This window comes from Salvelinus alpinus, chromosome 8, assembly GCF_045679555.1.
Source record: "Salvelinus alpinus chromosome 8, SLU_Salpinus.1, whole genome shotgun sequence".
Lineage (NCBI taxonomy): Eukaryota > Metazoa > Chordata > Actinopteri > Salmoniformes > Salmonidae > Salvelinus > Salvelinus alpinus.
In genome coordinates, this window is record NC_092093.1 from 61,567,837 (window position 1) to 61,593,671 (window position 25,835).

General features: G+C 41.5%; 1 protein-coding gene across 5 annotated transcripts in view; it reads left to right on the top strand.

Moving 5' to 3' along the window:
* Positions 1-25,835, top strand: part of LOC139583425 (A-type potassium channel modulatory protein DPP6-like) — a 385,278-nt gene that overhangs the window by 304,892 nt on the left and 54,551 nt on the right. For all 5 annotated transcript variants that reach the window (XM_071414502.1, XM_071414505.1, XM_071414503.1 and 2 more), the window contains one exon: positions 15,313-15,411. In XM_071414502.1, coding sequence (XP_071270603.1) covers positions 15,313-15,411 — 99 coding nt within the window. The remainder of the gene's footprint in view (positions 1-15,312; positions 15,412-25,835) is intronic.

Sequence of the window (25,835 nt, forward strand, 5' to 3'; positions counted from 1 at the left end):
CCCCTTCAAGCTAATGAGCAGTCATTATGACTGCAACATTCTAACAGTGTAATTATTACATTTCATATATGTCATCGCAAAAATAATAATTTGGTTGTGTTTATGAAGGTCTTAGGTAACATTAGAATGAAAAAGTAACACAATAGCATTTTCATTCGTTTATGTTACTGTAGCCTATATGTAAAAACAAAACACACAAACACTAACACCAAGACGCATGGTCAGAAAGATGCGCGGTCAAATGATAAAAACATAATTATAAGCGCCATGTGTGCTTGATAAATAGTGAAAATTTGCACAAAAGCAATAATGGCATTATAATGAATATGTGTCGATATGACAGCAGTCAAAAATAGTCAATTATTGTCAGCTCGTGCTTACATGGTGTGTGTCTTCACGCAATGGCATCAGTTGGAGCATGTCCTTTGTCACATAAACAACAAAAGCTGGTGAGTGCGTTGCTGATGTAGTTTTTTGCTTGAGATGTAGGGCCTGCTCTCTCAGGGATGACATTTAGTGCTAATAATCAGCCGGTAACATTGTCCCCGGCTTGTTCTATCCAAACAGTACCAACCCTTCCTCTCTCCTGTCTCACTTGTGCTTAGGCATCGGAGGTTTAGGTTCAGGCTCAGGCTCAGAATACAAAGAATAAACATCAGAGATATCATGATTCATTTCTTCCCCACCATCTGTGTAGTTTTCATTCAGATATTCTCAATTAAGCATGCTCTCACTGTGTACTCCAAGTAGACCAGAGTAGACTGATAAGACTGCTTGGACTGCTGTTCTTCATTCAACTGGTGATTACATAATGATGCATCGTTCGCTTCCCCTCGCTCATGAACTCACCCACTCTCCACCTTTCTCCCTCCCATCATACTTCATTTATTGAATCTGTTGTTATAGGTGTGAAATTAGCTTCGGTTGAGTTTCGAGGCAATTATCTGGGTGGTTGTCAACTGGGCACAGCACTTTCAACTGTCAGGAGAAGGAGCGGAGCAAGCCCTACTGTCAAGAGAAGGGGGGGGCAACAGGGAAAACCATTAAAAAAAGCCCTCCAAAAACTGCAGTTATTTGTGTGATATTTATTTTCTAACAACAACAGTGTGGTATGTAGACTTATTTAAGAAAAGTCAAAGACGGAGGGGGGCATGACTTCAAAAATGACTTTTTAAAATGAATTCATGAACAGTCCAAATGAATGCTTTAGCAGTTCTAGTGTTTAAGAGGACTATATGTGAAAACACCCTTAGTGAAAAAGTGATTGGTCATGTTCAAATACTTTAGAAATGCATAGATTGGTTGGATTGGTGGAAGTAAAAGGGTGGGAACATTGTCTTCACCTATCCAATCACTTATAGATCTGTGCTTACCTAAATGAAAGGAAGGAAGCATTTCTTTTTACACCTTTCTCTTCCCAATTTCGTGGTATCCAATTGGTAGTTACAGTATTGTCTCATCGCTGCAACTCCTGTACGGACTCGGGAGAGGCGAAGGTCGAGAGCCGTGAGTCCTCCAAAACACAACCCAACCAAGCCGCACTGCTTCTTGACACAATGCCCACTTATCACGGAAGCCAGCCGCACCAATGTGTCGGAGGAAACACCGTACACCTGGCGACCGTGTCAGCGTGCACTGCGATCGGCCCGCGGCAGGAGTTGCTAGTACGCGATGGGACAAGGACATCCCTGCCGGCCAAACCCTCCCCTAACCAGGACGACGCTGGGCCAATTGTGCGCCACCCCATGGGTCTCCCGGTCGCGGCCGGCTGCAACAGAGCCTTGACTCAAATCCAGAATCTCTTGTGGCACAGCTAGCACTGCAATGCAGTGTCTTGGACCACTGTGCCACTCGGGAGGCCGGAAGGAAGCATTTCGGAAGTATTCAAACAGGGCCACTCGTCAGGGAAACGGGGAAAGAGTTGACATAAGAGACCCTCTGGGGACATTTGTCCTCAGACCCAGCTGTGTGACGACATTTGTGGGGTGCACCTGACTGAAGAGGTGTGTCTGTTGCTCATAATGTATTAATTGGTGAAAGTGTGCATGTGTTGAACGATGACGAAGATAATGAATATGTATTTATCTGTGTACGTGCTCTTCTCTGTGTGCCTTATCCACCTCTCTCACCCTACCCTCCTATATTCCCATGCACACCTTTATGGTGCCACACTCCCATCAGTCTTTCACACATCTTAAATGGTTATTAAGCTCCAGCACACTTGTGAATTTAAGGACATATAAATATTTATCCTAATGCAGGTAATGGGTGGATGGTGGAGGAAGGATACGATCGAAACAGTCATGGGAAGAAGCCCAAACATTTAATACACCATCCCGAACCGTTAGCCAGACCCCCATGCTGGCTTCATCTCCTTCTTCATCTCTTCGCCTCATCTCTCCTCCCGCTCTGCACATGGCAGAGCACATGAGCTCGGTAGGCTGGCACAGGTTTAAGGCCGACAAATCACTCTAACAGTCTCGGCCAAACAAAATTAAGTTTAGCACCGAACGTCGTTACTTTAAAAACTCAACCGAATGCCGTTACTTTAAAAACCCAACCGAATGCCGTTACTTTAAAAACCCAACCAAACACAGTTATTAAAAAACAACAACAACTGAACGCCGTTTCTTTGAAAACCCAACCGAACGCCGTTACTTTAAAACCCAACCGAACGCCGTTACTTTAAAACCCAACCGAACGCCGTTACTTTAAAAACCCAACTGAACGCCGTTACTTTAAAACCCCAACCGAACGCCATTACTTTAAAAACCCAACCGAATGGCGTTACTTTAAAAACCCAACCGAACACCGTTACTTTGAAAAACCCAACTGAACACCGTTACTTTAAAACCCAACTGAACACCGTTACTTTAAAACCCAACTGAACACCGTTACTTTAAAACCCAACTGAACACCGTTACTTTAAAACCCAACTGAACACTGTTACTTTAAAACCCAACTGAACACCGTTACTTTAAAACCCAACTGAACACCGTTACTTTAAAACCCAACTGAACAACGTTACTTTAAAACCCAACTGAACACTGTTACTTTAAAACCCAACTGAATACCGTTACTTTAAAACCCAACTGAACACTGTTACTTTAAAACCCAACTGAACACTGTTACTTTAAAACCCAACTGAACACGTTACTTTAAAACCCAACTGAACACTGTTACTTTAAAACCCAACTGAACACTGTTACTTTAAAACCCAACTGAACACTGTTACTTTAAAACCCAACTGAATACCGTTACTTTAAAACCCAACTGAACACTGTTACTTTAAAACCCAACTGAACACTGTTACTTTAAAACCCAACTGAACACGTTACTTTAAAACCCAACTGAACACTGTTACTTTAAAACCCAACTGAATACCGTTACTTTAAAACCCAACTGAACACTGTTACTTTAAAACCCAGGGGAACAGCTTAACTGGATTTACCATCTTATCTCTGACTTTGTCTTTGGACACACTGATGAAAAGTTGAGATTTTCTGACCTAACATTGTTATCTGTTTTGAAGTGATACTACTGTGGAATGAAAAGGCAGAAAAGATTGCTTCTACTATTGCAACCTGTGAGAGAGCATCAAGTAATGGGCTTATAGTACCAAAAAATTCAATTTTGTCTCTGGTTGCTTCTTAACTTACTGTGTCACTTTCACTGGGCAATAAAACTTCCTTGATTAAGTGAATCATGAAGAAAATATTTGATGATTCCTTTAAACATGTATGTTGTCCTTGATATGACCCCCATTGGCATTATGTTGGTCTTCATCAGATGTCCAGGTATTACAATAGACACTACTCATTTAAATATCCCCTCCAAGGTTTAGCTACAATTCCCTCCTCTACAATCCCTACTCCTCATTTTCTCCAAGTGACTGAATATCTCTGCTACAGAAACCAAATGAAACAAATCAGATATTGCATTTAGCTTTTTTTCATGCCTAGTATGAATATCTGAAAAGAGTCACACGGCAGACAGAGAGCTTGCACGATCAGATCTGATGGTTTGAATTACGAGGAAATGAATCTGGTTATCCCAGACATCTGGTGTAAAGACACCAGCCCATTTCACTGATCAGATATTCTATCGGTCTTAACCAGAGTGTAGAGCGAAAGATGATTGTGTTTTGCTACATTACACACTTTGTCTTCTGTTGTTTTCTTTCCCCCCTCATTGCTATAGTCATACTGTTCATGTCTTGAGTGTAAATAGAAATCGTAAAGATGTAATTGAAGATTACAATGTGTTGAAAATACGAATTAATTTTGTCAGTGTTGTTGAAAGAAATTGTCACTGCATGGAATCGATGCAGATGTGTCACTAGTCACAACACCCATCCCTATTCTTAAGGTTTCCCCCCCATTAATCGTATATTCACAACTCCTGTTGTCTGAGCATGTATGTTCAAAGACTCAGTGACATCAAACAAATGTGCCATATGAAAGAATGCATTACCCAGTGTTGCTTCTTGTTCTCCACCATAGAGTTATAAACACTACAGGAAACATAGAGTTAGAAACTTTACAGGAAACATAGAGTTATAAACATTACAGGAAACAGAGTTAGAAACACTAGAGGAAACAGAGTTATAAACACTACAGGAAACAGAGTTATAAACACTACAGGAAACATAGAGTTAGAAACTTTACAGGAAACATAGAGTTATAAACATTGCAGGAAACAGAGTTAGAAACACTAGAGGAAACAGAGTTATAAACACTAGAGGAAACAGAGTTATAAACACTACAGGAAACAGAGTTATAAACACTAGAGGAAACAGAGTTATAAACACTACAGGAAACATAGTTAGAAACACTACAGGAAACATAGAGTTAGAAACATTACAGGAAACATAGTTATAAACATTACAGGAAACATAAAGTTATAAACACTAGAGAAAACATAGTTATAAACATTACAGGAAACATAGAGTTATAAACACTAGAGGAAACAGAGTTATAAACACTACAGGAAACATAGTTAGAAACATTACAGGAAACATAGAGTTATAAACACTAGAGGAAACATAGAGTTATAAACACTAGAGGAAACATAGTTATAAACATTACAGGAAACATAAAGTTATAAACACTAGAGGAAACAGAGTTATAAACACTACAGGAAACATAGTTAGAAACATTACAGGAAACAGAGTTATAAACACTACAGGAAACATAGTTAGAAACATTACAGGAAACATAGAGTTATAAACACTAGAGGAAACAGAGTTATAAACACTACAGGAAACATAGTTAGAAACATTACAGGAAACATAGAGTTATAAACACTAGAGGAAACATAGAGTTATAAATACTAGAGGAAACATAGTTATAAACATTACAGGAAACATAGAGTTATAAACACTAGAGGAAACCGAGTTATAAACACTACAGGAAACATAGAGTTATAAACATTACAGGAAACATAGAGTTATAAACACTAGAGGAAACATAGAGTTATAAACACTAGAGGAAACAGAGTTATAAACACTACAGGAAACATAGTTAGAAACATTACAGGAAACATAGAGTTATAAACACTAGAGGAAACAGAGTTATAAACACTACAGGAAACATAGAGTTATAAACATTACAGGAAACATAGTTAGAAACATTACAGGAAACATAGAGTTATAAACACTAGAGGAAACATAGTTATAAACATTACAGGAAACATAGAGTTATAAACACTAGAGGAAACCGAGTTATAAACACTACAGGAAACATAGAGTTATAAACATTACAGGAAACATAGAGTTATAAACACTAGAGAAAACATAGTTATAAACATTACAGGAAACATAGAGTTATAAACACTAGAGGAAACAGAGTTATAAACACTACAGGAAACATAGTTAGAAACATTACAGGAAACATAGAGTTATAAACACTAGAGGAAACATAGAGTTATAAACACTAGAGGAAACATAGTTATAAACATTACAGGAAACATAAAGTTATAAACACTAGAGGAAACAGAGTTATAAACACTACAGGAAACATAGTTAGAAACATTACAGGAAACAGAGTTATAAACACTACAGGAAACATAGTTAGAAACATTACAGGAAACATAGAGTTATAAACACTAGAGGAAACAGAGTTATAAACACTACAGGAAACATAGTTAGAAACATTACAGGAAACATAGAGTTATAAACACTAGAGGAAACATAGAGTTATAAACACTAGAGGAAACATAGTTATAAACATTACAGGAAACATAGAGTTATAAACACTAGAGGAAACCGAGTTATAAACACTACAGGAAACATAGAGTTATAAACATTACAGGAAACATAGAGTTATAAACACTAGAGGAAACATAGAGTTATAAACACTAGAGGAAACAGAGTTATAAACACTACAGGAAACATAGTTAGAAACATTACAGGAAACATAGAGTTATAAACACTAGAGGAAACAGAGTTATAAACACTACAGGAACCATAGAGTTATAAACATTACAGGAAACATAGTTAGAAACATTACAGGAAACATAGAGTTATAAACACTAGAGGAAACATAGTTATAAACATTACAGGAAACATAGAGTTATAAACACTAGAGGAAACCGAGTTATAAACACTACAGGAAACATAGAGTTATAAACATTACAGGAAACATAGAGTTATAAACACTAGAGGAAACATAGAGTTATAAACACTAGAGGAAACAGAGTTATAAACACTACAGGAAACATAGTTAGAAACATTACAGGAAACATAGAGTTATAAACACTAGAGGAAACAGAGTTATAAACACTACAGGAAACATAGAGTTATAAACACTAGAGGAAACATAGTTATAAACATTACAGGAAACATAGAGTTATAAACACTAGAGGAAACCGAGTTATAAACACTACAGGAAACATAGAGTTATAAACATTACAGGAAACATAGAGTTATAAACACTAGAGGAAACATAGAGTTATAAACACTAGAGGAAACAGAGTTATAAACACTACAGGAAACATAGTTAGAAACATTACAGGAAACATAGAGTTATAAACACTAGAGGAAACAGAGTTATAAACACTACAGGAAACATAGAGTTATAAACATTACAGGAAACATAGAGTTATAAACACTAGAGGAAACATAGAGTTATAAACACTAGAGGAAACATAGAGTTATAAACATTACAGGAAACATAGAGTTATAAACACTAGAGGAAACATAGAGTTATAAACACTAGAGGAAACAGAGTTATAAACACTACAGGAAACATAGTTAGAAACATTACAGGAAACATAGAGTTATAAACACTAGAGGAAACATAGAGTTATAAACACTAGAGGAAACATAGTTATAAACATTACAGGAAACATAAAGTTATAAACACTAGAGGAAACAGAGTTATAAACACTACAGGAAACATAGTTAGAAACATTACAGGAAACAGAGTTATAAACACTACAGGAAACAAATAGTTATAAACACTAGAGGAAACATAGAGTTATAAACACTAGAGGAAACCGAGTTATAAACACTACAGGAAACATAGAGTTATAAACATTACAGGAAACATAGAGTTATAAACACTAGAGGAAACATAGAGTTATAAACACTAGAGGAAACAGAGTTATAAACACTACAGGAAACATAGTTAGAAACATTACAGGAAACATAGAGTTATAAACACTAGAGGAAACAGAGTTATAAACACTACAGGAAACATAGAGTTATAAACATTACAGGAAACATAGTTAGAAACATTACAGGAAACATAGAGTTATAAACACTAGAGGAAACATAGTTATAAACATTACAGGAAACATAGAGTTATAAACACTAGAGGAAACCGAGTTATAAACACTACAGGAAACATAGAGTTATAAACATTACAGGAAACATAGAGTTATAAACACTAGAGGAAACATAGAGTTATAAACACTAGAGGAAACAGAGTTATAAACACTACAGGAAACATAGTTAGAAACATTACAGGAAACATAGAGTTATAAACACTAGAGGAAACAGAGTTATAAACACTACAGGAAACATAGAGTTATAAACACTAGAGGAAACATAGTTATAAACATTACAGGAAACATAGAGTTATAAACACTAGAGGAAACCGAGTTATAAACACTACAGGAAACATAGAGTTATAAACATTACAGGAAACATAGAGTTATAAACACTAGAGGAAACATAGAGTTATAAACACTAGAGGAAACAGAGTTATAAACACTACAGGAAACATAGTTAGAAACATTACAGGAAACATAGAGTTATAAACACTAGAGGAAACAGAGTTATAAACACTACAGGAAACATAGAGTTATAAACATTACAGGAAACATAGAGTTATAAACACTAGAGGAAACATAGAGTTATAAACACTACAGGAAACATAGAGTTATAAACATTACAGGAAACATAGAGTTATAAACACTAGAGGAAACATAGAGTTATAAACACTAGAGGAAACAGAGTTATAAACACTACAGGAAACATAGTTAGAAACATTACAGGAAACATAGAGTTATAAACACTAGAGGAAACAGAGTTATAAACACTACAGGAAACATAGTTAGAAACATTACAGGAAACATAGAGTTATAAACACTAGAGGAAACATAGAGTTATAAACACTAGAGGAAACATAGTTATAAACATTACAGGAAACATAAAGTTATAAACACTAGAGGAAACATAGTTATAAACATTACAGGAAACATAGAGTTATAAACACTAGAGGAAACAGAGTTATAAACATTAGAGGAAACAGAGTTATAAACACTAGAGGAAACAGAGTTATAAACACTAGAGGAAACAGAGTTATAAACACTAGAGGAAACAGAGTTATAAACACTAGAGGAAACAGAGTTATAAACACTACAGGAAACAGAGTTATAAACACTACAGGAAACAGAGTTATAAACACTAGAGGAAACAGAGTTATAAACACTAGAGGAAACATAGTTATAAACATTACAGGAAACATAGAGTTATAAACATTACAGGAAACATAGTTATAAACATTACAGGAAACATAGAGTTATAAACACTAGAGGAAACATAGTTATAAACACTACAGGAAACATAGTTAGAAACATTACAGGAAACATAGAGTTATAAACACTAGAGGAAACATAGAGTTATAAACACTAGAGGAAACATAGTTATAAACATTACAGGAAACATAGAGTTATAAACATTACAGGAAACATAGTTATAAACATTACAGGAAACATAGAGTTATAAACACTAGAGGAAACAGAGTTAGAAACATTACAGGAAACATAGTTATAAACATTACAGGAAACATAAAGTTATAAACACTAGAGGAAACCGAGTTATAAACACTACAGGAAACATAGAGTTATAAACATTACAGGAAACATAGAGTTATAAACACTAGAGGAAACATAGAGTTATAAATACTAGAGGAAACAGAGTTATAAACACTACAGGAAACATAGTTAGAAACATTACAGGAAACATAGAGTTATAAACACTAGAGGAAACAGAGTTATAAACACTACAGGAAACATAGTTAGAAACATTACAGGAAACATAGAGTTATAAACACTAGAGGAAACATAGAGTTATAAACACTAGAGGAAACATAGTTATAAACATTACAGGAAACATAAAGTTATAAACACTAGAGGAAACATAGTTATAAACATTACAGGAAACATAGAGTTATAAACACTAGAGGAAACAGAGTTATAAACACTAGAGGAAACAGAGTTATAAACACTAGAGGAAACAGTTATAAACACTAGAGGAAACAGAGTTATAAACACTAGAGGAAACAGAGTTATGAACACTAGAGGAAACAGAGTTATAAACACTAGAGGAAACAGAGTTATAAACACTAGAGGAAACAGAGTTATAAACACTAGAGGAAACATAGAGTTATAAACACTAGAGGAAACAGAGTTATAAACACTAGAGGAAACAGAGTTATAAACACTAGAGGAAACAGAGTTATAAACACTAGAGGAAACAGAGTTATAAACACTAGAGGAAACAGACTTATGAACACTAGAGGAAACATAGAGTTATAAACACTACAGGAAAGATAGAGTTATAAACCCTAGAGGGGGGGTAAATCCTATGTCCTCCACACAGCCTTCTCAGGGAGATAATGAGCTTGCTTGGCTTGAGGCCTTAGTTTGTTTGGAGAAAAATGTTGTTTATGGCCTCAAGCTGAGCATGGCCTTAACTGCCATCCAGACATTGACACAAAAATTATCAATATGCTGACTTTCCCCAACATTACTTCAATAGTATGTGGTGTTTCTGTAATTAATTAAAGTCCCAGTGCAGTCAAAAATGTGATTTACCTGTGTATACTTCCACACTATGAGGCTGGAATAACACCCCGCAAAACACCAGTCTCAACGTCAACAGTGAAGAGGTGACTCCGGGATGCTGGCCTTCTAGGCAGAGCTGCAAAGAAAAAGCCATATCTCAGACTGGCCAATAAAAATAAAAGATTAAGATGGGCAAAAGAACACAGACACTGGAAAGAGGAACTCTGCCTAGAAGGCCAGCATCCCGGAGTCGCCTCTTCACTGTTGACATTGAGACTGGTGTTTTGCGGGGTGTTATTCCAGCCTCATAGTGTGGAAGTATACATACACAACACAGGGAAATCACATTTTTGACTGCACTGGGACTTTTCACTTTTTTCCAATCTGTCCAGTGTCTGTGTTCTTTTGCCCATCTTAATCTTTTATTTTTATTGGCCAGTCTGAGATATGGCTTTTTCTTTGCAACTCTGCCTAGAAGGCCAGCCTCCAGGAGTTGCCTCTTCACTGTTGACGTTGAGACTGGTGTTTTGCGGGTACTATTTAATGAAGCTGCCAATTGAGGACTTGTGGAGGCATCTGTTTCTCAAACTAGAGACACTAATGTACTTGTCCTCTTGCTCAGTTGTGCACCGGGTTCTCCCACTACTCTTTCTAATCTGGTTAGAGACAGTTTGCACTGTTCTGTGAAGAGAGTAGTACACAGCGTTGTACGAGATCTTCAGTTTCTTGGCAATTTCTCACATGGAATAGCCTTAATTTCTCAGATCAAGAATAGACTGATGAGTTTCAGAAGAAAGGTCTTTGTTTCTGGCCATTTTGTGCCTGTAATCGAGCAGACAAATGCTGATGCTCCAGATACTCAACTAGTCAAAAGAAGGCAAGTTTTATTGCTTCTTTAATCAGAACAACAGTTTTCAGGTGTGCTAACATAATTGCAAAAAGGTTTTCTAATGATCAATTAGCCTTTTATAATGATAAACTTGGATTAGCTAACACAACGTGGCATTGGAACACAGGAGTGATGATTGCTGATAATGGGCCTTTGTACGCCTATGTAGATATTCCATAAAAAATCTGCTGTTTCCAGCTACAATAGTCATTTACAACATTAACAATGTCTACACTGTATTTCTGATCAATTTGATGTTATTTTAATGGACAAAAAACATGCTTTTCTTTCAAAAACAAGGACATTTCTAAGTGACCCCAAACCTTTGAACGGTAGTTTATATATTCCTGTCACACCCTGGCCTTAGTTATCTTTGTTTTCATTATTATTTTATTTAGGTCAGGGTGTGACATGGTGTAGTATGTGTTTTTGTATTGTCTAGGGTGTTGTATGGTTTAGGGGGTTAAGTAGAGTAGATGGTTTAGTGTTCAGTGTATGTGTCTAGGTATGTCTATGTCGATGTTCTATGTTGCATGTATGCACTAGTTCATGTTTAGCTTCACGGTCGTCTGTTTGTTCATTTTGTAAGTTTTGTTTTTCCCTTCATTAAAGAAGATGTTCTTTTCACGCGCTGCGCCTTGGTCCGTCTCTCCTCCACACGATCGTGACAGAATTACCCACCAAACAAGGATCAAGCAGCGTGATCAGTGGCAACAGGAGCAAGGAACAAAGGATTCATGGACATGGGAGGAGATTTTGGATGGAAAGGGACCTTGGGCACAACCGGGAGAATATCGCCTCCCTCGTGAAGAGCTGGAGGCAGCGAAAGCCGAGAGGAGGCGATATGAGGAGGCAGCACGGAGGTAAGGCTGGAAGCCCGCAAGTACAACCCAAAAATTTCTTGAGGGGTGGCTTAGAGGTAGTGGGCCGAGGGCAGGTAGGAGACCTGCGCCCACTTCCCAGGCTAACCGTGGAGAGCGGGAGTACGGGCGGACACCGTGTTACGCAGTAGAGCGCACGGTGTCTCCTGTACGTGTTCATAGCCCGGTGCGGGTTATTCCACTGGTAGGGCTAGATTGGGCATTGAGCCAGGTGCCATGAAGCCGGCTCAACGCGTCTGGTCTCCAGTGCGTCTCCTCGGGCCGGCTTACATGGCACCACCCTTACGCATGGTGTCCCCGGTTCGCCTACATAGCCCGGTGCGGGTTATTCCACCTCCCCGCACTTGGCGGGCGACGGGGACCATTCAACCAGGTAAGGTTGGGCAGGCTCGGTGCTCAAGGGAGTCAGTACGCCTGCACGGTCCGGTATTTCCGGCGCCACCTTCCCGCCCCAGTCCAGTTCCACCAGTGCCTACATCACGCACACTTCCAGTGTGTCTCCAGAGCCCTGTTCCTCCTCCACGCACTCGTCCAATGGTGCGTGTCTCCCGCCCATTACCACCTGTGCCTACGCCACGTACCAAGTCTCCTGTGCGTCTCCAGAGTCCTGTGCATCCTGTTGCTGCTCCCCGCACTAGCCTTGAAGTGCGTGTCCCCAGCCCGGTACCACCAGTGCCGGCACCACGCACTAGGCCTAATGTGCGTATCCAGGGTCCAGTATGCCCTGTTGCTGCTCCCCGCACTAGCCCTGAGATGCGTGTCCCCAGCCCGGTACCACCAGTTCCGGCACCACGCACCAGGCCTACAGTGCGCCTCAGCCGGCCAGAGCCATCCGTCTACCCAGCGCCATCTGAGCCATCTGTCTACCCAGCGCCATCTGAGCCATCTGTCTACCCAGCGCCATCTGAGCCATCTGTCTACCCAGCGCCATCTGAGCCATCCGTCTACCCAGCGCCATCTGAGCCATCCGTCTGCCCAGAGCCATTAGAGCCGCCCGTCTGTCCCGAGCCGTCAGAGCCGTTAGTCAGTCAGGAGCCGCTAGAGCCATTCGTCAGTCAGGATCTGCCAGAGTACCAGATCCTGTCTGGTTTAGCTTCACGGTCGTCTGTTTGTTCATTTTGTAAGTTTTGTTTTTCCCTTCATTAAAGAAGATGTTCTTTTCACGCGCTGCGCCTTGGTCCGTCTCTCCTCCACACGATCGTGACAATTCCGGACTCTGACATTGTTCATTCTGATAATTCTTAATTATTATTATTATTAAAAATATATATTTTGGGGTTATTGTATTGCTAGATATTACTGCACTGTTGGAACTATAAACATTTTTAGTTCCACATTCACACATTTTTTCAGTTCTGCCCACAAAGGTTCTATAGGGTTGAGGTCAGGGCTTTGTGATGACCACTCCAATACCTTGACTTTGTTGTCCTTAAGCCATATTGCCGCAACTTTGGAAGTATGCTTGGGGTCATTGTCCATTTGGAAGACCCATTTGCGACCAAGCTTTAACTTCCTGACTGATGTCTTGAGATGTTGCTTCAATATATCCACATAATTTTCCTACCTCATGAGGCCATCTATTTTGTGAAGTGCACCAGTCCCTCCTGCAGCAAAGCACGCCCACAACATGATGCTGGTCTGATAGGTCTGATATACCTCTACTGGTATACCATCAAGTCCTGGTGTTTTTTCAGGCTGAAAATATTTTATTGTTCTTTGCTAAGAAGCTATTTCTGTTTCTTTTTTACCATTTTATTTGAAAATAATCACAGTAAGGTACTTAATTGTTTCCCAGAAATTATTTGATATTGAGATAAAAATGACTGCATTGGACTGTTAAAGCAAACACAATGCATTCGAAATTATTCAGACCCCTCGACTTTTTCCACATTTTGTTACGTTACAGCCTTATTCTAAAATGGTTTAAATTATTGTTTTTTTCCACTCATCAATCTACACACAATACCCCATAATGACAAAGCAAAAACAGGTTTTGCAAATGTATATAAAAAGAAAACGGATATACATTTGCATAAGTATTCAGACCCTTTACTCAGTACTTTTTTTAAGCACCTTTTGCAGCGATTACAGCATTGAGTCTTCTTGGGTATGACGCTACAAGCTTGGCACACCTGTATATGGGGAGTTTCTCCCGTTCTTCTTGGCAGATCCTATCAAGCTCTGTCAGGTTGGATGGGGAGCGTCGCTGCACAGCTATTTTCAGGTCTCTCCAGAGATGTTCGATCGGGTTCAAGTCCGGGCTCCGGCTGGGTCACTCAAGGACATTCAGAGACTTGTCCTAAAGCCACTCCTGCATTGTTTTGGCTGTATGATTTTTTAATTTTTAATTTAACCTTTATTTAAATAGGCAAGTCAGTTAAGAACAAATTCTTATTTACAATGACGGCCTAGGAACAGTGGGTTAACTGGATTGTACAGGGGCAGAACGACAGATTTCTAGCTTGTCAGCTCGGGGATTCGATCTAGCAAACCTTTCGGTTACTGGCCCAACACTCGAACAACTAGGCTACCTGCCGCCCCAGGGTCGTTGTCCTGTTGGAAGGTGAACCTTTGTCCCAGTCTGAGGTCCTGAGCATTCTGGAGCAGGTTTTCATCAAGGATCTCTCTACACTTTGCTCCGTTCATCTTTCCCTCGATCCTGACTAGTCTCCCAGTCCCTGCCTCTGAAAAGCATCCCTACAGCATGATGCTGCCACCACCATGCTTCACCGTAGGGATGGTGCCAGGTTTCTTCCAGACGTGATGCTTGGCATTCAGGCCAAGGAATTCAATCTTGTTTTAATCTCCCTGACCAAGGCCCTTCTCCCACAATTTCTCAGTTTGGCCAGGAGGCCAGCTCTAGGAAGAGTCTTGGTGGTTCCAAACTTCTTCCATTTAAGAATGATGGAAGCCATTATGTTCTTGGGGACCTTCAATGCTACAGACATTTTTTGGTACCATTCCCCAGATCTTTGCCTCGACACAATCCTGTCTCGGAGCTCTACGGACAATTCCTTCAACCTCATGGCTTGTTTTTGCTCTGACATGCACTGTCAACTGTGGACCTTATATCGACAGATATGTGCATTTCCAAGTCATGTCCAATCAATTGAAAAGGGGTCTGAATACTTTCTGAATGCACTGTATGTGATCATCCTGGAATGACCCGCTGCTAATCTTTAGTTCTAATCAATAATGCTCAAAATTGTATATTGATTTAAAATTGTATTTTAACTTGTTCCCTTGCAGGCGAGGATGACAGCTTGGCCCTCAAGGGGAAACTGACCGTGGGGGACATCTTCAGGAAGGACTTCAAGGTTCACGACCCTGAGGCCAAGTGGATCAACAGTGAGTACTCTATTGTTTTTGTAGAGGGGTTGGCGTGGGACATTCATATCGGTGACACTCATGTATTCACTGTGGACATTCAAACAGAGTTATACATTTATTTTCATAAGGGAAAATGTAAACAATTTTCAAAATGGAAATTACAAATTTCAGAAGCCTTTTTAAACCTAAAATAAAAAAGGTTTTCCTGCAACATCCAGGCTGTGATTAGGAGTCCCATAGGGCGGCGCACAATTGGCCCAGCGATATCCGGGTTTGGCCGGTGTAGGCCGTCAATGTAAATAAGAATTTGTTCTTAGCTGACTTGCCTAGTTAAATAAAGGTTAAATAAAATAAAAAATAAAAATAATAATAAAACAGGGTGATCAAATTAAGATCCATAAAGCTCTTTTGTAATGGTAATAAACCTGAGTTACAGTAGGAACTCTAAAGTTTTAATGTGGTAGATTTTATAGGTTGAACTTGAAGACATTTTCAGCACTGTTTTCTATTGAATTTAATGGGGCACTTCTGCTTCCTACCCAGCTAGCATGGATTTAGAATCATTATGACCATGGTGTGAATAACATGGATTGATCACTTTGTTCCACTAACAACAACTTCTACACCAATGATCTCATTGCCCATCAGTGAATCAGCTCAACTGTATATGTTAGCAATGACAGTGTAATGAGTGTGTGTTGAATCAACGTCAAGTGAAACGGTGTGCATGCCTGCTGGCGTGCACTGCGGTCATCTGTCAAATCCAATATACACCTAAACCACATTACCTGTTACCATGGATCTTGTTTTTATAAGAGGAGCTGCAGCTAATATTTTTGCATTCATATTGCTGCAATCATTACATTTACATTTAAGTCATTTAGCAGACGCTCTTATCCAGAGCGACTTACAAATTGGTGCATTCACCTTATGATATCCAGTGGAACAACCACTTTACAATAGTGCATCTAACTCTTTTAAGGGGGGGGGGGGTTAGAAGGATTACTTTATCCTATCCTAGGTATTCCTTAAAGAGGTGGGGTTTCAGGTGTCTCCGGAAGGTGGTGATTGACTCCGCTGACCTGGCGTCGTGAGGGAGTTTGTTCCACCATTGGGGTGCCAGAGCAGCGAACAGTTTTGACTGGGCTGAGCGGGAACTGTACTTCCTCAGAGGTAGGGAGGCGAGCAGGCCAGAGGTGGATGAACGCAGTGCCCTTGTTTGGGTGTAGGGCCTGATCAGAGCCTGAAGGTACGGGGGTGCCGTTCCCCTCACAGCTCCGTAGGCAAGCACCATGGTCTTGTAGCGGATGCGAGCTTCAACTGGAAGCCAGTGGAGAGAGCGGAGGAGCGGGGTGACGTGAGAGAACTTGGGAAAGTTGAACACCAGACGGGCTGCGGCGTTCTGGATGAGTTGTAGGGGTTTAATGGCACAGGCAGGGAGCCCAGCCAACAGCGAGTTGCAGTAATCCAGACGGGAGATGACAAGTGCCTGGATTAGGACCTGCGCCGCTTCCTGCGTGAGGCAGGGTCGTACTCTGCGAATGTTGTAGAGCATGAACCTACAGGAACGGGTCACCGCCTTGATGTTAGTTGAGAACGACAGGGTGTTGTCCAGGATCACGCCAAGGTTCTTAGCACTCTGGGAGGAGGACACAATGGAGTTGTCAACCGTGATGGCGAGATCATGGAACGGGCAGTCCTTCCCCGGGAGGAAGAGCAGCTCCGTCTTGCCGAGGTTCAGCTTGAGGTGGTGATCCGTCATCCACACTGATATGTCTGCCAGACATGCAGAGATGCGATTCACCACCTGGTTATCAGAGGGGGGAAAGGAGAAGATTAATTGTGTGTCGTCTGCATAGCAATGATAGGAGAGACCATGTGAGGATATGACAGAGCCAAGTGACTTGGTGTATAGCGAGAATAGGAGAGGGCCTAGAACAGAGCCCTGGGGGACACCAGTGGTGAGAGCACGTGGTGCGGAGACAGATTCTCGCCACGCCACCTGGTAGGAGCGACCTGTCAGGTAGGACGCAATCCAAGCGTGGGCCGCGCCGGAGATGCCCAGCTCGGAGAGGGTGGAGAGGAGGGTCTGATGGTTCACAGTATCAAAGGCAGCCGATAGGTCTAGAAGGATGAGAGCAGAGGAGAGAGAGTTAGCTTTAGCAGTGCGGAGCGCCTCCGTGACACAGAGAAGAGCAGTCTCAGTTGAATGACTAGTCTTGAAACCTGACTGATTTGGATCAAGAAGGTCATTCTGAGAGAGATAGCAGGAGAGCTGGCCAAGGACGGCACGTTCAAGAGTTTTGGAGAGAAAAGAAAGAAGGGATACTGGTCTGTAGTTGTTGACATCGGAGGGATCGAGTGTAGGTTTTTTCAGAAGGGGTGCAACTCTCGCTCTCTTGAAGACGGAAGGGACGTAGCCAGCGGTCAAGGATGAGTTGATGAGCGAGGTGAGGTAAGGGAGAAGGTCTCCGGAAATGGTCTGGAGAAGAGAGGAGGGGATAGGGTCAAGCGGGCAGGTTGTTGGGCGGCCGGCCGTCACAAGACGCGAGATTTCATCTGGAGAGAGAGGGGAGAAAGAGGTCAAAGCACAGGGTAGGGCAGTGTGAGCAGAACCAGCGGTGTCGTTTGACTTAGCAAACGAGGATCGGATGTCGTCGACCTTCTTTTCAAAATGGTTGACAAAGTCATCAGCAGAGAGGGAGGAGGGGGGAGGAGGGGGAGGAGGATTCAGGAGGGAGGAGAAGGTGGCAAAGAGCTTCCTAGGGTTAGAGGCAGATGCTTGGAATTTAGAGTGGTAGAAATTGGCTTTAGCAGCAGAGACAGAAGAGGAGAATGTAGAGAGGAGGGAGTGAAAGGATGCCAGGTCCGCAGGGAGGCGAGTTTTCCTCCATTTCCGCTCGGCTGCCCGGAGCCCTGTTCTGTGAGCTCGCAATGAGTCGTCGAGCCACGGAGCAGGAGGGGAGGACCGAGCCGGCCTGGAGGATAGGGGACATAGAGAGTCAAAGGATGCAGAAAGGGAGGAGAGGAGGGTTGAGGAGGCAGAATCAGGAGATAGGTTGGAGAAGGTTTGAGCAGAGGGAAGAGATGATAGGATGGAAGAGGAGAGAGTAGCGGGGGAGAGAGAGCGAAGGTTGGGACGGCGCGATACCATCCGAGTAGGGGCAGTGTGGGAAGTGTTGGATGAGAGCGAGAGGGAAAAGGATACAAGGTAGTGGTCGGAGACTTGGAGGGGAGTTGCAATGAGATTAGTGGAAGAACAGCATCTAGTAAAGATGAGGTCAAGCGTATTGCCTGCCTTGTGAGTAGGGGGGGAAGGTGAGAGGGTGAGGTCAAAAGAGGAGAGGAGTGGAAAGAAGGAGGCAGAGAGGAATGAGTCAAAGGTAGACGTGGGGAGGTTAAAGTCACCCAGAACTGTGAGAGGTGAGCCATCCTCAGGAAAGGAACTTATCAGGGCGTCAAGCTCATTGATGAACTCTCCAAGGGAACCTGGAGGGCGATAAATGATAAGGATGTTAAGCTTGAAAGGGCTGGTAACTGTGACAGCATGGAATTCAAAGGAGGCGATAGACAGATGGGTCAGGGGAGAAAGAGAGAATGTCCACTTGGGAGAGATGAGGATCCCAGTGCCACCACCCCGCTGACCAGAAGCTCTCGGGGTGTGCGAGAACACGTGGGCAGACGAGGAGAGAGCAGTAGGAGTAGCAGTGTTATCAGTGGTAATCCATGTTTCCGTCAGTGCCAAGAAGTCGAGGGACTGGAGGGAAGCATAGGCTGAGATGAACTCTGCCTTGTTGGCCGCAGATCGGCAGTTCCAGAGGCTGCCTGAGACCTGGAACTCCACGTGGGTCGTGCGCGCTGGGACCACCAGGTTAGAGTAGCAGCGGCCACGCGGTGTGAAGCGTTTGTATGGTCTGTGCAGAGAGGAGAGAACAGGGATAGACAGACACATAGTTGACAGGCTACAGAAGAGGCTACGCTAATGCAAAGGAGATTGGAATGACAAGTGGACTACACGTCTCGAATGTTCAGAAAGTTAAGCTTACGTTGCAAAAAATCTTATTGACTAAAATGATATAGTACTGCTGGCTGGTGAAATAGGCTAGCTAGCAGTGGCTGCGTTGTTGACTTTGTTTGAAAGTGTAGCTGGCTAGGTAACCTCTAACTGGCTAGGTAACCTCGACAATTACTCTAGACTACACAATTATCTTGGATACAAAGACGGCTATGTAGCCAGCTAAGATCAAACAAATCAAACTGTTGTACTGTAATGAAATGAAATGTAATACTACCTGTAATACTACCTGTGGAGCAAAGCGGAATGCAACTACTCGCTCCAAACCAAACCGGAAGTGCGTATCGTAGAGGGAGAGGCAATAGAAGTGTTGTTTCTTGATAATCATCATTATGAACTATCACGGTGTGGGCCAGCATGTACACTACTGTACTAAACATACACAGTCCAGAGAATATCACAATTATTGAAGAGAACACAGTCAATTTGGGAACTGCAATGATGGGAACTGCTAAAACGGGTGAAGGCACAGGATTGGCTCAATTCTATCCTCTTGTGTAAAACAGTGAAAGGGTGCTTGAAGCCAACCATCATGAAGTATTTATTCTAGTTGGACATGTTGCCCGGAAAATAAAATAAAATCAAACAAACCTTAAATTGCAACTGTTGAAACAGGCTAGACACCCATTATCTTACTGCTGGGTTGAAAATGATCAGAGCCCGACTCCGAGAGGTACTTTACAGCCAAAGGATTAATGAAGCAGTTTTGATTTAACTTATGCCTAATGAAGCCGTCTTCTCCTATCAGCCACTAGTCTCTCTAAGAGAGGGTGCAGATGGGCGAGTACACAGAGTACAGTACGTCAAGGACTGTTCAAGTACTATAGACAGCTTCCTTTCTTCATTCCTTCCTTCCCCTCCTTGATATAATTACTAATCTGACTCATTTAGATGGTTGAAAGCAAGGCCTCTAAACATACTGCTTTCACCGATTCAGTAATATCTGATCAGTAGTGACTGTCTTGTTCCTGGTGTTTCTCATGACCCACAAAATAGTCAACAAAACAATTAAAGTCAATGAGTTGCAGCAAACTGTACTAGAACAGGGGTAATATGCATTGTCTGGATGTGACCATCGGTGCCTCTTTAAAAGTATTTTTTCTCACTGCATGAAACCAAGAATAAATACTGTAGTATTTTCCTTTTTGAATAGAATGACGCATTCTGTCACTTTGATAAGCTGATTAATACTTTCATCCATACATCTTCCAGGCTGTATGCAGCCACTGTGAAATGAGTTGTCACCTTAAAGACATGCCTTTCTACTGTAGCTGTTTTTGGCCTGCAAAGAAAGTCTTCTTAGGGAGCCTGTAGATGCAGCTGCCATAGAAGGAAAGAGTTCTTTGTTAGTATGTCATGTTCGTTTAGCCTTCGCGATGTGCAGAACGGTGAGCTTTCAGAACTGTCGGGAACATTTGCAATTATTGGCTTCCGAGGAGAGGACTGAAATGGATGTTTTTATTGTAAACCTAATTTTGCCCTGAATTATATATTTTCGCCATCCCTGTTTTCCTTGAGCCATAAATCAATTTCCTGGGAAACATTTGTGATGAAACCTCTAGAATTGTTTATGAATAGATTATGTTATTTTGTCATTGATAAGTCCAAATCCTTTTTGGGGTCTTTTATGGGAGTATAAGGCTGTGCTCATTTTATTTAATTTTACCTTTATTTAACTAGGCAAGACAGTTAAGAACAAATTCTTATTTTCAATGATGGCCAGTGGGTTGACTGCCTTGTTCAGGGGCAGAACGATAGATTTTTAACTTGTCAGCTCGGGGATTCGATCTTGCAACCTTTCGATCACTAGTCCAATGCTCTAACCACTAGGCTACCTGCCGCCCCGTCATTGAATTCATACAACACAATCTACTCATGCAGGTGTTGAGATTTTAATAACCCTTCGGCCTTGTTTCATCACAATCTATAACAGGAACCTTACTGTGTGCCTCCATGGAACTCTCCTACATTAGCCTTGTCCCAGATCTGTTTGTGCTGTCTTGCCAACTCCTATGGTTACAGTCATGCCACAATGACCACAGAAGTTGGCAACATTGATATCCTGTGTATGCCCATCCCCGACATAAAATCACAATCAAATGCACCCAGCAACAACATCATTTTCATCCAACAATGATAAATTCAATCCTGGTTAATGTTATGGCATGAGTTCTAGCAGCTGCTGTATGTCTGAATGAAGCAGCTCTCCTTGTCCGCCTATAATGACTCCTACACTCTGGTTGACCCCTCCCCCCTACACTCTGATTTACATTAGAGGAGCACCACAAGTAAAGTAGTGCCCCCTAGTGTTTACAGATTAATTTTTTATAGAGAGTGCCAGTCATTCATAAAATTCAGATTACTGGTATGATTGTAATGAGCTAGCAGGTCAGTCTAAAAGTCCTCATGTTTTTGAATGGAATTAAGTAATTCATGCACCTGGCCTTTGGCCACCATAGTCTGTTCAGGTAAGTCCCCCTCTTCAAAAAAAAAGACTGCAATTAAAAAACGAAAGAACACACGTTTAACCAGTAGCGGTGCGTTGGTAAAATCCCTGGGGATGCCAAGTCAGGGGAAGAAAGCCATATTATAACCTATGTGTTGTGATAATTACATTGTTTGTTCTATAACGAACTGCTCTTAAATGCTAGTAAAACGAAATGCATGCTCTTCAAGCGATCGCTGCGGGCACCAGCCCGCCGACTAGCATCACTACTCTGGACGGTTCTGACTTAGAATATGTGCACAACTAAAAATACCTAGGTGTCTGGCTAGACCGTAAACTCTCCTTCCAGACTCATACTAAGCTTCTCCAATCCAAAATTAAATCTAGAATCGGCTACCTATTTCGCAACAAAGCCTCATTCACTCATGCTGCCAAACATACCCTCGTAAAACTGACTATCCTACCGTTCCTTGACTTCGGCGATGTCATTTGCAATATAGCCTCCAACACTCTACTCAGCAAATTGGATGCAGTCTATCACAGTGCCATCCGTTTTGTCACCAAAGCCCCATATACTACCCACCACTGCGACCTGTATGCTCTCGTTGGCTGGTCCTCGCTACATATTCTTCGCCAAACCCACTGGATCTAGGTCATCTATAAGTCTTTGCTAGGTAAAGCCCCGCCTTATCTCAGCTCACTGGTCTCCATAACAACACCCATCCGTAGCACGCCCTCCAGCAGGTATATTTCACTGGTCATCCCCAAAGCCAACACCAGGTGAAAGCTATGATCCCTTATTGATGTCACTTATTAAATCAACTTCAATCAGTGTGGATGAAGGGGAGGAGACAGGTTAAAGAAGGATTTTTAAACCTTGAGACAACTGAGACATGGATTGTGTATGTGTGCCATTCAGAGGGTGAATGGGCAAGACATTCACCCTTTGAACGGGGTATAGGACTACGTGCCAGGCGTCAGTTGGCCTCCGGGTTAAGTGGGCGGATGTTAATTAGCGCGGTTTGGCGTGTTATGTTTCGGAGGACGCATGACTCAACCTTCGCCTCTCCAGAGCCCGTTGGGGAGTTGCAGCGATGAGGCAAGATCGTAATTTAAATTGGGAGAAAAACAGGGCAAAAAAATATATTATAATTATAATAATAATATCAAGGGAGGCCAAATGCTCGCTGGCTTCCCTTGCTATTGAATTCAATGCTACAGGCGGCAAAAATGTCATGCACTTTTAGCCCAGACAGCATCAGATAGATGGGCTAGACATACTGAGACAGAGGGGCACTGTTTCACTCACTCAGATGCTTTCTCCGGTGAGATACATTCAGCCTCTTGAAGGAAAATTATGAAACAAAGAGAGATCAATTATTTTCTATGTTTTTAAAATGTATTTATTGGCATCCACGAATACACGCCACTGTGTTTAACCTCATTGACCAGCGCTAGTAATTGAAAAGGAAACTCCTTCTGCTTACTCAGCCACCCACAGCCCTGTTATGGTTTCTGGTCTTTCGTTCTGGACCGGCTGCAACTCAAAATCATCAAGTTGGTGTTTGAAGAGGGATAGATAGCATGGGTCATCGCCAGAGTTTCATGTAAGAGACATATGAAAGAGTGATATTGATCAATATACATCAGTAGGATGGTTTGGTAGTGCTAATGGTATTTAATTGAAAGAACCCATCTATATACACACCATTGGTCTTACTCTGGATATTTTAGGAAATGGGCAGTCTGTTATAGTGTAACATGTAACATAGTAGGCTAAGCATTATACCATAGATGAAATTCACAGCACATCCCTAGAAATGTCTTTATAGGCCTATGAATTCTCTCTCTCACTGTCCTGAATAAGAATCTTACATATCTCACAATGCCGACGTGTATTAACCTTTCCCTCCCAGCAGGTATTTGCAGTCAATATTTCTGTTAAACCAAAACCACATTCTATTCATGTTTAATGTAATTTACTCAAGTATGCCCTATGCAAATGTTATGTACTCTTGCTTGTTGTGTTGTGCTGTGGCTCTGAGGCAGAACAATAAAAAAATATATATATATATACAATTTAAGAACGTGAAAGCCATGATAAGGAGGTTTAATGTTGCAATTATGGGTCTGGTTTGATGCTGGCCGGTGGACTCGTAGGAATCAACAAATGGGCCAGCGGTGAAAAATGTATTGGTGTTGCTGATAACCGTAAATCAACGTAAAACTCCCATCCAGCCCACCAGACAGGAGCCATCAGTAGCTCATACACTTCTATTCACCTCCTACTTTGGGGAATGGGTTCATGCAATACGCTATAGAGATATGGCAAAGTTCTATGTTGTGTAATTGTATTGTTGTATGAGGGAGGCTTGACTATGGCCCCTTTCAGAGATAAGGTTGAAAGGGGGATACCTAGTCAATTGAATGCATTCAACCGAAATGTGTCTTCCGCATTTAACCCAACCCCTCTGAATCAGAGAGTTGCGGGGGGGGGGCTGCCTTAATCATCGGCACCATCAGTGTAAAGCGTGAAATAAAGGAAAGGCCATGGGGAAAAGTTTATGTATAGACGTCCTCAAGAGGACTGAACTCAATAGAAGGTAAACTTCCCTCCATGTATACAAATACATGCATGAGTATTATTCACACACCTCCATCCTAAAACATCTATCATAATTGTACAAGCAAACAGTTAAAAAAAAAAGTAATCTTATTTTACCATGTAACACTTTCTAATTTACAGCAACGACCTGGGGAATAGTTACAGGTTAGAGGGGGTGGGGGTGGGGGGGAAGAATGAGCCAATTGGAAGCTGGGGGTGATTAGGTGGCCATGATGGTATGAGGACCAGATTGGGAAGGAGTCGGCTTAAAGAGAAACCTAAGCTGCATACATAAGACCATATAAATGTCTCTGTCAACTGCTGCTTACCACCCTATGACCTGACATGCTAATGGAGAGATTGAACCGCTAGTGGCAAACACCATGCCACACACACAGCCACATGAAAGTATTCCTCCCACTCTGAAAATATTTTTAATTAGAGTTGTTTTAGAAACCCATTTAGTTTTATAGCCCACCTGATCCAAAGGGCATCGGAGATTTAAGACTGTATACGGTGGAAGGAGAGAGACACCCTTTTATTTAGTCCCAGACAGGCCCCTATAACTCTCTCCCAGCTGCGTTTTTAGCAGCCTAACCATCGTCCTCTTAGTCTTCAGGAGTACAGATGACCTGGAACAGGAAAGAAAAATACCTTTCACACCTAGCTTTACATTGTAGCCTCCGCTCGTAAACCTGTCGTTTAACGATACAACCCTGTTCAGGTTGTAAACTGGTTATAATGTCACTATGTCAACCAGCTTAGCCCCACTGGGAAGCTTTATCGAAGGGGAGACATCTCTCTGCTCAATGATCGGGTTATATATTTGGATAAATGTATGAGTATTCTTTGGTGGTGTGTTCCGTGTTGGCACTCAGAGGTAGTATAAAGTAAGCAGTGGTACAGTGTATGGTCTCTCTGCGGCATAGTGCCAGAACTCAGGAGTTACAAAGGAAATATTGAGAGGCCTGAACAGAATGAATGGGCTGCTGCGTTTCCCTGAAGAAGAATGGAGAGAATGGGACAAGTAAATGGAAGCAGAGGGAGAGAATAAGGTCCTTCACATGGTTGGTTAAGTGCGGTGACTATAATATCATCATATTCAGCAAGACAGATGGGCCTGGGAACCTAAAGTGTTTCTGATGGCAATCATTTGCCATCAAAAACACTTTTTGGACAGATTGACTATGCGTTTGCAGCTTGAACCGGTTTGTTTTTAAGGGAATTAAACCTGGACGACATAACAAAAATAGCTAAATGAACGTGAGGAGAAGGTACAATTTGAGGAATAGAGAGTTATATTTTAGCTTTGTCCT